The sequence below is a fragment of the Chrysemys picta genome, chromosome 11 (genome assembly GCF_011386835.1).
Source record: "Chrysemys picta bellii isolate R12L10 chromosome 11, ASM1138683v2, whole genome shotgun sequence".
Taxonomy (NCBI): domain Eukaryota; kingdom Metazoa; phylum Chordata; order Testudines; family Emydidae; genus Chrysemys; species Chrysemys picta.
Genome location: NC_088801.1, coordinates 58,156,850 through 58,169,163, shown reverse-complemented (window position 1 = coordinate 58,169,163; position 12,314 = coordinate 58,156,850). Strand labels below are relative to the sequence as shown.

General features: G+C 42.5%; 2 protein-coding genes across 24 annotated transcripts in view; both read left to right on the top strand.

Annotated features, from left to right (window-relative positions):
* The window catches only part of LOC135974151 (serine/arginine repetitive matrix protein 2-like), a 994,828-nt gene that overhangs the window by 471,843 nt on the left and 510,671 nt on the right, over positions 1 to 12,314 (top strand). The gene's annotated exons all lie outside the window — the stretch shown is intronic.
* Positions 1 to 12,314, top strand: part of HYCC2 (hyccin PI4KA lipid kinase complex subunit 2) — a 91,120-nt gene that overhangs the window by 61,613 nt on the left and 17,193 nt on the right. For all 23 annotated transcript variants that reach the window (XM_065562064.1, XM_042851717.2, XM_065562066.1 and 20 more), the window contains 4 exons: positions 479 to 594; positions 1,165 to 1,260; positions 8,995 to 9,111; positions 9,768 to 9,855. In XM_065562064.1, coding sequence (XP_065418136.1) covers positions 479 to 594; positions 1,165 to 1,260; positions 8,995 to 9,111; positions 9,768 to 9,855 — 417 coding nt within the window. The remainder of the gene's footprint in view (positions 1 to 478; positions 595 to 1,164; positions 1,261 to 8,994; positions 9,112 to 9,767; positions 9,856 to 12,314) is intronic.

Sequence of the window (12,314 nt, the reverse complement as noted above, 5' to 3'; positions counted from 1 at the left end):
TTTTGTCATTTTGAGGGGGACAGAGTCAACTTGAAATTTTAAAATGTGAGTTAAAAGTAGCCTCAAGTATTCCTCCTGATTTTCCCTGTCAATGTTTCTTGGTTTTGCAATCCTATTTTTTTATGCTTTCTCTCCCTATTGTTGCCTGAAACAATATGGGAAACAGGGAAACTGACTAGACACAAAATATAAAAGGTAACGAAAATGAAATATTATTTCTCTAATCCTTCAATGCTAGTATACTTAATTTTTATTCAAAGCAACAACACTTACCAGTATGTAAATCATTTCAGACACAAGTGTGATTGGCTTAAGTTGACTGTGTCTCTTTAAGATATTTTAGGAATAATCTTTAGCTGTTTTACTGATTACCACAAGGGAGAAGTAGAACTTTTTCTAGATAAAATTTCATGGGTTTTGGATCCTTCTTATGGTAGCATTTTCTATTTTTATTTTCCCCATGCCTTTCCCACCCAAGCCTTCTACTATTGGATCCATGGCTTTGACTGAGGGAGCCCTGTGTCAACATGACCTCATCAGGGTGGTTTATAGTGATCTTCATCCTCAGAGAGAAACATTCACTGCACAGAACAGGTGAGTAGTCAAGCGGTAGATACTTCATTAGTCTGAAGCGTAAAACAACATCGGGTCAATAGGCCTGTATACAGTGAGTACCTTACCTGTTTGGCTCTTCTCTTACAATTTAGAGCTTGTAAGTCTGTTACTAATTCATTAGATATAAATAATTTCTCCATCAGATCCATTTCTGCCAGTGGTGTCGCCAAGCAGTCTGGAAGGCTGATTGGCAGACATAGACTAGGTTAAAATAATTTATGGGAAATGCAAACTTTTCCTATCTGTCTTCGACCATATATTCTAAAATAGCTTGTTGCATTATTCCTCCATACAGTGCAGTGGCATTAGGGTAGTAATCTGTTACATCTCATGCCTTTTAAAGTATTTAATGTTGAGTCTTTTGATAGACTATTTCTAGTCAGTGAATTAAAATGGAAGAGCGATACCTACAGGCTGATGTACTGTATTTCTGATGCCATCTTGTCCTGCGAGTGAACCATTAACAATGTTTTTTAAGTTCTTCTGGTGGACTATTAAAAATCTGAATCCATGTAGTTTCTTTTGTCTCATGTTCTTGTCTGTCTTCAGGTTTGAGGTGCTCGGCTTTCTCATGCTGTGCTACAACTCTGCTATTGTCTACATGCCTGCCTCCTCCTATCAGTCACTTTGCAGGATGGGTTCCAGGTGAGGATCTCATGCTTAAGGAACATTCCTAGCGTTATAAATATGCAAAGAAAGATAATGGGTTTACTCATTCCTCTCTGGTAACTTGACAGATCATAATTTAATTAGAAACATAATGCTGTTTTTGCATACGAAAACAATGCATTGATTGTATATCAGTTGCATTTGCTTTAGTTCTAGGTCTTGTAATGTTTTGCTTTGTGGAACATTAATAGTAAAAATTGTAGTGTGTCAAGACCTGCAGTAAAGGCAAATGAACTGCATCTCTTTATAGTGACCCAGTAACCTACCACCTATTTCCTCTTCTTCTGAATATTAGTCCAATTTATTTTTGAGTTGGTTTGGATGACTGACTTGAACAGCATTTTGACAGTTTGTTTCATAACAACACCACACTTGGAGAAATTGTGCCATCATTTCTCATTCTTTATACCCATCCTTTCCATGACCTCTTACTTGAGTAGTATTTAAAACAGCTTGTTGACATAAAAGCTCTTTTTTGTTCTAGAATCTTAAATATCTCTGATACCCCTACACATCTTCTCCTTTGTACCAGCTTTTTATGCTAAAACAAACAGGCCATGGGTGGCTAATCTTTCTCTATAATACATACTCACGAAGCAGCAGAATCCTTTTCTCTGTTTTTTTTATATGCCTTGTCAGCTTCAGCAGTGTATTTCCTGTAAATTGCTGACAAGCATTATACACAATGCAGATATTGTTTTTCCCAGTGTACAGCAGGATCAAAATAGCTTCTATCAGTTTATACTCCATTAGAACACAATACGTACTCCCACCAAGGGTTCTTGCCAGAAGCTGGGAATGGGTGTCAGGGGATGGATCACTTGATAATTACCTGTTTCTGTTCATTTCCACTGGGGTACCTGGCATTGGCCACTGTGGGAGACAGGATACTGGGCTAGATGGACCTTTGGTCTGACCCAGTATGGCTGTTCTTATGTTCCTAGTCTATTCTTTTCTTTTACTTGTTCTTTCTACAATTCCTTTGTTCCTAAATCTCAAAATGGAATTTTTCCTTGATATGCTTCTGTCACCTTCAGTTGAGTTATACCAGGGCTGAGTTTGGCCAAGTGTACTATACTTCTTTACATTTTAAATGTTTCCTTTCTTCAGATATAGAGTAGAATAAAACCTATAACAATGGACTGAATTTTAACATTGAATAATTTCACTATAGAAAATGGTGCCCCGTAACTGGAATTGTAATTTGCACATTGAAATAGTTTGAAAATTTTATTCAGTTTCACCATAAACTGAGCTTTCCTGCATCCAAGTTGACTATAATCCGGTTCTACTATATATACACTTCACACATATGTGGAGAGCCTCCAAACTCCTGTTCACCAGTGCACCATCTTCTCCCTGTCCCTCCCTAAAAACTAGCTTCTGCATTGTTGCCTACAAGAAGTGAGCTAAAAATAGTCATGTGGCTATCAAGGTGTGCAAACCAGTAATTGTGTAAATTGTTATTCTCTTATCTTAGCTCACCCTTTCCCATCTCCTTCTGTTTGTTTGCTACCCCCACTTCTTTTATCATAATTTATCACCTGGATTTTAGACATTTGTGGCAGAAATCTGAGTTCTACTACTTCTATAAAGTGCTTAGTACACTTCTGCATAAACAATAAATAATGCTTACCTCTAAGCCTTCTGATTTTTTCTTTCAGTGCATGTAACTAGTTTTGAAATGATACTCTGTCCCCTATACCCCAAAAGTCACTTGTATACATATTTGAAGTAAGTGATCCTAAAACTGATTGTTATATCACCCCACTCATCACTCCCCATCCTGAATGGCTCCTTTTCATTGGCATCTTCTGTTTCCTGTCCTTAAACCAATTTTGTGATCTCCTTTCTCATACTTCCTTTCTAACTTTGTAAGTCACTCTGTTCTGTGATACATTATTAAAGTATTTTATGAAATTTAGGTAAATCATGTCTACTCTTTCATCTTGTGCAACAATGCAAGTAATGTGCAGAAATTTGTCAGGTGTGATTTTCCATTTATAAATCTGGGAAAGTTTTTTCTTAACATTCCTTGATTTAGAATTTGTTAATATGTAGAAATGTACTATATTTCTTCAAATTTCAGTGTTCAAGTACAAACCTAAAACGTCCTATAAAATCCCAGAGTACCACAATAACAGAAACTTGCCTTTGTTAAACTTCTCACAAGGTTTTTGTTATGAAACTTATGAATTGCAACCTTACAAATGTTCCATTACTGCTCTCTAACACAATTTACAGTTAACAGTGTTACAAATGGATGGTGGTATGAGAAAAGAACATTGCATATGTTCCCATATGGCTGAATCTATAATACATACCTTTGTGATTGAAGTTCAAAGGGAAGTTAGAACATAAGAATGGCCATGTTGGGTCAGACCAATGGTCCATCTAGCCCGACAGTGGCCAATGCTAGGTGCTTCAGAGGGAATTAACAGAACAGGTAATCCTCAAGTGATCCATCCCCTGTCACCCATTTCCAGCTTCTGGCAAACAGAGCATGGTTTACATCCCTACCCATCCTGGCTAATAGCCATTGATGGACCTATCCTCCATGAACTTATGTCGTTCTTTTTTGAACCCGGTTATAGTATTGGTCTTCAAAGTATCGTCTAGCAAAGTGTTCCACAGGTTGACTGCGTTGTGTGAAAAAATACTCCCTTTTGTTTGTTTTAAATCTGCTGCCTATTAATTTCATTTGTTGACCCCTAGTTCTTGTGTTATGAGGAGTAAATAACACATCCTTATTTAATTTCTCCACACCAGTCATGATTTTACAGATCTCTATCATATCCTCCTTTAGTCGTCTCTTTTCCAAGTTGAAAAGTCCCAGTCTTATTAATCTCTTCTCATACGGAAGCCATTCCATACTCATAATCATTTTTGTTGCCGTTTTCTGAACCTTTTCCAATTTCAATATATCTTTTTTGAGATGGGGCGACCACATCTGCATACAGAGAGTAGTCTTGGAAAATCTAATGCCCCGTGGATTTTCCTGTATTTCTTGTATTTAACTTCCAAGGATTTTGCTTTTCTAAGTGCATGTCTCCACTAAACTCCACCCAAAATTCAGCTGAATAGTCTGTGGCAAATGACCAAGTGGGTTGGTTATTCCTGAGTAAATCTTCCTATCTAAATACATGTAGTTTGTCAGTGGGAGGCATATTCCAATTTTGCTGTATGAAAATAACAGCTTCTCCATTAATCTTGTAGCAGCATCCTGAAGTTAATTAGAAATTGGTTCAGTATGATACAACTATTTCGTTACGTTATCCAGTCTCTGCTGAAGTGCAGCAAGGCTTCAAGTCAGTGCACTTTCATGTCTTGATGTTCAGGTTCCCAGTCAACATATTTTCTAGAGATAGCAGGATATGAGGCAGAGGCCTTAGGAGTAAAGAACAAGTTGTTTGGTGGAATAATTTTATATTTTGGCATGTTGACAATTTGTTCCTAACAAAGCCGGGAACAAGAAGCTAAGAAACAAGACCATACCTCAGAACTATGGCATCTGCTCTTCATCTCATGCAAGTTGTACCTTTGATGCAGTGCTTGGTTTTCCTTTTTTCCTTTCACCCATAGCTGAAATTAGACCTCCAGGTTTGTAGATGCTTGCTGGGTTAACCTATTTTCTTTCTTAAATGATTGCTACACTTATTAAATTATTTTTGACACTTTAAAGCACCCAAACATTTGCTCTAAGTGAATCTACAGTAAAACACTTACAAAACAAACCCATTAAAATAATAAAGCCTTCCTTACCTAGTAAGACCATCAAGACTAACAATAGCAGCCAGCTTAAACCACATACACCTTGATAACACCCACTTCTTAAAAAGATGAGGAAACTGATAGGCCAAGGGCACAAGTGCACTGTTCTCTAGTTGACTGCTATTCTTATCCTCCATGACATTTCTGAAATCCATGCAATGGATTTCCAATTTTCCTTGTCACTTGAATCCTGGGATAATCTGGGTCTGACGTTTATAAACCTGAGTATTCCTGCTACCTAATGATCATAATCTGCCCTGGATAATGGTCTCTTCAACATTTCATTTTTCCTCCTGAATACGTGTTTTACCTACAGGAATATGTTGTAAATACAAATATGTGAGTGTCTGTCCTTATTCTTGTATTGCAAACAACCTTGAGTGAGGAACTCTCACTTGTATAAACATTTGCAAGTTCCCCTTAAAGAAACCCTTTCAGAAGTCAGTTTAGGAACCACCTCCTTTCCATCAGCATCATTTTGACATGCTAGTCTGTAAAACATTGAGTTTCCTTTTCCCCGTTGTGTCTGAATTTATGCTCATAAACCTGGAAAAAAGTTCCCTAGCTATTCACAGAATAATTACATAGAAATTTCCCCTCCTGGCTCCTTCCAAAGTTCCTCACTACTGACTTGGAAGAACACTGGCACAATGATGAGAGAGGTTGGTTAGATCTTCATACCCATTCATTCCTGACTTTCTCTGCCCAGAGTTGCCCGTTAGTGCCATGTGTGCTATCCGTTTTTGTCCATATCTCTCCTTGCCCACTAGGAAGGGACTGGACTACCAATAAGTTTTATGTAGGCCATTAAACACATATTGAATAATAGATTTTGTGTCTGGATTGGATTAGAACAAGCAAACTGGAGATTAAATTATTTTAGTATTTTAGGCTAGATGATTCTGTATATTAAACAGTGGTTATCTTATTCTCTAGCCAGATTCATTCCCTCATATTTTTGTTATGAGAGAGCGATAAATATTCAGGCATCTAGGGTCTCTTCTGGGCAAGTGGTACAAAATGCCATTTACAGTATTTACTGAAAAGAGGATTTTATGTGGTGCAGTGCTGGCCAAAAGGAATGTTTTTAAATGGAAGATTGGCATTCTCAATACCTTCCTCTGTCATTATCAATATCATCACTGTGCCCTTTGCTTGAGTTAGGTGTTTATACAGCCTTTTCCCAGCTTTGTCCAGAACCTTCATAGAAATTTCCAGACCCAATATTTTGTAAAACTCACTGTAAAAGTTGAGCATTGAAATGTCTGACGCAAGAAAGAGCTAAGATGTTTATCATCAGCCCCTAGGCTCCATTGTGTTGCTTGCTCTTAAGGGCTAATGCTTGTTACATTAGCTCTTTGCCTGAGAAATCCTTGATGTGAGTGTAAAGAATAAATACTTCTGCATTAAATACATTAGAATAGTTGTGTTCAGCTTCCATGTTGTTTGGTATTCAGATCTCAAAGCTCTAAATAAAAGTGGTGATTATATTTGTTGAATATATATGATGTGCTTCAGCACTGAACTGGATCAGGACCGGTGCAACCACTAGGCGAACTAGGCAGTCGCCTAGGGTGCCAAGTGGTTGGAGGCGCCTGAGATTTTTCCTCCCTTCCCCTCACGCAGAGTGCGGAGTGGCTGATTGGGCGCCTGGGCCTGATTTAGCCGCTCCTATTGGCCTCCAGCAGGCAGAGTCCCTCCCCCGCTCTCCCCTCCCCTTGCCTCAGCATCGCATCACCAGCACGCTGTTGGGGAGGGGCTGTGGGCTCCGCAGCCTGTTTGTTCTGGTCCCTCATGGTGCCAGCGGCTGGAGCGACATGGTGGTAAGGGGAGTCCGGGGGGGGCTGTTGGGGGCGGGGGGAGGGTTGGATGGGTCGGGATTTCTGGGGGGGCCTGTTAGGGGGTGGGAGTGGGGAGAGGGATTGGAGCAGTCAGGGGACAGGGAGCAGGGGGAGGGTTGGATGGGTTGGCAGTTCTGGGGCGGTCTCTCAGGGGGCGGGGAGTGGTTGGATGGGGCGTGGAAGTCCCAGGGGTCTGTCTGGGGTTGGGGGTGTGGATAAGGGTTGGGGCAGCCAGGGGACAGGTAGGGGGTAGGGTTCTAGGGGGGCAGATAGGGTGGGGGGGGTCTCAGGAGGGGGCAGTCAGGGGACAAGGAGCAGGGAGGCTTAGGTAGGGGGTGGGGTCTCAGGAGGGTGCAGCCAGGGGACAAGGAGCGGGGGGGGTGGGTTGGGCATTCTGAGGGGGGCAGGAAGTGGGAGGGAGTGGATGTGGGTGGGGCTCTCCCCCCGGTCCTCTTTTTTGATTGTTGAAATATGGTAACCCTAAAAAAGCATTACCCTGGCTCGGCAGGGAGGAGACACCTTCCAGAGGCACCGGAGAGCCAGAGCGTCGGCTTGCGGGGATGGTGAGCCCCAGCTATGGAGGAGCTGGCGCAGCAAAGGGGGGCAGCAGCCCTGCAAAGGCGGCGGCACCGCTAGCCCCTCCTGCCCAGGCTGTGGCCCAGTATGCGCACCCCCCCTCGCCGTGCTCGGGCCATGAGGCTCCCGGGCACGTGAGCTGCCACCGGGGCGCAGGGCCCTGAGCCTGCTCCGGGAGGGGCAGCGGTGGCTCACATGCCCAGAGTCCGAGCGTGGTAGGGGGAGCCGGGAGGCGAACGGGGGCTGCCGCCCACATGTATCTACTGCAGGAGCCCCTGGGGGGGTGCCAGGTGGGTTGCAGCCTGGGCAGGCGCACCCCCGGCTTACCCCTCACCACCCTTGGGTTCTGTGGCTCCTGGGCATGTGAGCCACCGCTGCCCCTCCCGGAGCAGGCTCAGGGCTCTGCGCCCCGGTGGCGGCTCACGTGTCCGGGAGCCTCATGGCCCGAGCATGGCGAGGGGGCAGCCGGGGGATATATGGGGGGCCTGCATCCGCTGCACCCTGTAGGAGCCCCGGGGGCGGGGGTGCCCGGTTGCAGCCTGGGCAGGAGGGGCAGGGGACGCTGCTGCTCCCCGCTAGCTGTGCCACCGCTTTTATAGGGCTGCTGCCCCCCTGCGCTGCGCCTGCTCCTCCATAGCTGGGGCTCGCCGCCACCGCAAGCCGATGCTCTGGCTCTCCCTGCCGAGCTGCTGCAGTGGCCCAAGCCCAGCAAAGCCAGTGAGTGGACTTGGGGCGGGGACCGCCGGGGTGGGGTGGGGAGGGCTCGTGGGGGGGCTGTGCACCCTCCAGGGGAATTCAGGGGGCGGAGAGGGGGGAACCTGGTCTATGGAGTAGCCTCTGGGCACGACTGGCCCATGGGGTCTATAAAGGCTCGTTGGGATTTGCCCCTCAATGAACCAATGTGCGGGGGAAGGGGCTGCAAGGTGAAAGCTTCGCCTAGCAAAATATCATTGCACCGGCCCTGAACTGGATGTGGGGAAGGCAAAGCCTCTGCTCCAAGGAGCTGGCAATATAAAAAGATGCCATTTGAAATAATAGTTCTTTTCATAAAGAAAGCAACTTTGTTTTCCCCAGTTTATTTTTTGAAATGAAACACTCACCTATTAATATGTAACAGTATGTTACAGAGGAGATAAGCTCTCTGTTCTGTAGCATTAAACTAAACATTCTATCTGAGGCACATTCACTGTTGTTCTCACATCTTCTGGCTAGCTTCTGAGAAAGTTCTGTCTCCCACACTCAAAACTAGCTGATTGGTGATTTCACCCAAGCTATTGTGAATAAGTGTGTTTGGAGTCAGACTACTGGAATTATGGCCGATGTTTCAAGGCTCTGCTGTGAAGATACTTGCTAAAAGCATCAAGAGCTGACTTGAGACTTTGCAGCAAGAAACTGAACAGTTAATGTTTGGCAGAATAATCAGAGCTTATCACCTGAGTGTATCACATTTAATGGATGTAAAGCAAGTTTTCTTAAAGTGTTCATGAGGTCAGAGTTTTGATTCTGTATTATGTTTTGCCAGGCTTTGCGTGAGTGGATTTCCTCGGCAGCATGAGAAACGCTGGAAAGAATTCTGTAACAGAGTGGTACTAGATCCTGACTTCATGGTGCAACTGCTCACAGGTGTCTATTATGCCATGTAAGTAGGTGGAGTTTGGAAGAAGAAAAGCTGGATGGCTTCTAGTGAATTAAAATACCCTTTTTTCTCTCTGTCTTTATGCATGAAAACATGAATTAAGCCACTACTTCATTTGAGGATCAACTGCTTTATCTCCCTTATTTTCCTTTGACTTGCGATCTTGGCCAGCTGATATTTTGGGAATGCCTTTATCAGCATTCAGTTACCAGCGCTGGGTGCTGAAGAGTGGTGCTCCTTGCTTCCTCTTCTTTCCCAGGGATGTCACTTCCACAGTATCCCTTCTCTTCACCAGTGTAATGTTTGCAAGCTTCCAGGTAACTGTAAACCTGGGTCCCCTGGAATGGCAGTGTGACATGAAGCCACTAGGTTAGCCTAAACACATGAATCCAAAACAATTATACCAAGTAATGTAATTTTCGAATGGTGCCCCTCCACCCTTCTTTACTGTGATCCTTACCATGATAACATCCTTCTGGCTGGGAGATGGGAGGGAACAATTAGTTGTAATATAAATTAGAATAATAACTGAGGTGCTCCATCTATTCCTTTAAGCTTTGTTAGTGTATGTTTTGTAGATACAAAGAGAAGGGTTTGGGTTCAAAAAGTACTGAATAATAAATGTCTTGTTTGTTTTGTTTTGTTGTTTTGTTTTGTAGATATAATGGACAGTGGGGTCTTGGCCAGGAGGTATTGGATGACATAATTTACAGAGCACAGCTTGAACTTTACTCTCAGCCACTGCTGGTAAGGAAGAGGCCATTGAAATCATTTTATTTGATTTAAAAAGCATATGAATGTGCTGATAAAATGGATTGCTTTTAAAAGGTGCATTTAGCAGTTACAACCATTTACTACATTCTAACCAGAATTTTATTTGTAGTCTGATGCTTGGTATTTTAACACAGCTACTATTCACATCACGCGCTTTTGCTTAAGTGTTAAGCTCTGGTACTTAGCGCTTATAATAACTCCTTGGTGCTAGGAAACAGGATTTCCTAATATAATGTTCTAGTTTAAAATACATACACTCTTGTAGCAAGAGCTACACAAAGATAACTCCTAGGATATGTCTATATTGCGATAAAAAATGTCTGGCACTGAGTCTCAGAGCCTGGGTCAGGTGACGCAGGTTTGCAGGGCTCAAGTTGTAGAGTTGTAGTGTGGACATTCCATCTCGGGCTGGAGCCCAGGCCTGGACAGCAATACTGCAATGTTATAGCCCTGCAACGTGAGCCCCGTGAGCCCAAGTCAGCTGACCTGGCCCCGCTGAGGCTGTGCCACGTGTCATTTATTGCACTGTAGACATACCCAAAGGGGTCAAATTAAGTAATTATCTGATATCACATGACATTGGTGGTGAACAAATTGGTATTCTGCTCACCTGTGGTTAATCGGGGTTTAGAATTTGTTCAACTGACTCCATCCACAGTATTCTTGGTGATAGGAGCAGAAATGGAATAGTGCTGAACTTTGTCAGACGAACTTCATCAACAGAGCTATCTGCAGTCTTAAACTGACTGTCGCCCAGTCTTAATCCATTCCATTCCATTCTGCAGCCAGCCCTCCAGATAAGACATTTTTCTCTAAGAATATAACTTTTTAAAAAAAAAATCTACTGCAGTTTCTAGCCTGACCCTAAAAGATGAAAGGAGAGAAATAAAAAAGGAGACCGAGAAAGAAGAGGAACAACGAGAGAGACAGACAAAGGTGGAGGTGATTGAGGGGAAGAAGAGAGACAAATAGAGAGGAGGAATTAAATATTTTTTCTTTCTGGTGGTGGTGGGGAGGAGGGGGGAGGGAGATTCCAGGTAAGGAAACAAAATCAGCAGAAGGTAGAAACATGACTGTTGCTGTCTTTGGCACCTTGCACCGCTTTTGGATCGGGAATTAATGTGGGCAATGGCTTTGGTGGTGGTCTTCTGGACTAACACACAGTAAATCAATTTGATAACTCTACATATTATTTTTCCCCATAACTTAGAGTAGTGGCCTGTTTGCAGAGAAGAACTGAATGGGAAAGATCCAAAGGCCAATCCCAAGATAAATTCTGCACTTCTCCAATAAGTCTGATAAAACTGTTCTCATGATGAATTAATATTGGCTAGGACAATTAGTTTTGTGCTTTCTGAGTGAAGCATTTTAAATACATCTTATCCAGTGAATTATTAGAACAGCAATTTCGTTTAGGAAATGACTCATTGCACCATTAGATTGGAAGTTTAAATTAAATATTGAACCTGAGGAAGTGGGCATCTATGAGAATATGCTACAGTACAAAAGCATGTAGGTGGATCTGTATTTGAATTCAGTTGATGGTGTAACAGCTTTTAGTCCTGATTAAAACTGAACAATCAGCTAAAAAAAAAAAAATCTTCTGAGTGATTGTAAATCCTTCTAGGTTATCTTTATTTTTACAATGTTAACAGTGTTTTCTCCCTCTTCTCTTCTTGAACAAGCTATTTGGTAGTTTCTGTCGACAGTTAGTGATTGTTATAGCCTTGTCTCTTACCTCCTCCCTGCTCTTTACTACTTCCTTTTTTTCCTTCTCTGGTCATTTGCTTGTCCTCCCCAGCCTGCCTTTTTGCAACTATCAAAGGACACTTCAGGAAGCCCTGCCTTTTTCTAAGCATGTTTTACAAAAATTGTAGTTAAGTTCTAGGACAGATGGATTGCATGTCCCTTGTCTTTCTCCATATTAAGGCAGTTGATCCTTCGGGTTCTTTAACAAACAATTCTTTGTTTAAATTTTGTTTAAATTTTCCAGAAAGTCACATGCAATCTAGCAGCAATATAAAACAATGTTTAAAATAACATTTAAAGCAATTGCTGTCACTCAGTGAAGTACTTCATTTAGTCTCCCACATGATTTTCAATCCCACCCCCCTCTGGCATATGTAAAGACAACAGCAAATTATCTGAAGTCCATGCAGGAGTGAAAGTTAATTTTTTTAGACATTTGTACCAGGGCATTTGCATAGTTGGGGAAATGTTATTGGTCTACATTAAAAAGAGCAACATCACAACCCACTGTATTTGGTGGTTCTTCTCAGAAAACTCCATGTAGTGTATCAGTGCTCCTGTACAAACAAGATTATGTCCCTTTGTGTTCCTCTAAATAGAAAACATGACCGAAATAGCAGCCTCAGTAAGCTACAAAACAATTGAAGGGTAAATGACTGAGTGCCAGCAAGCACCTTTAATGT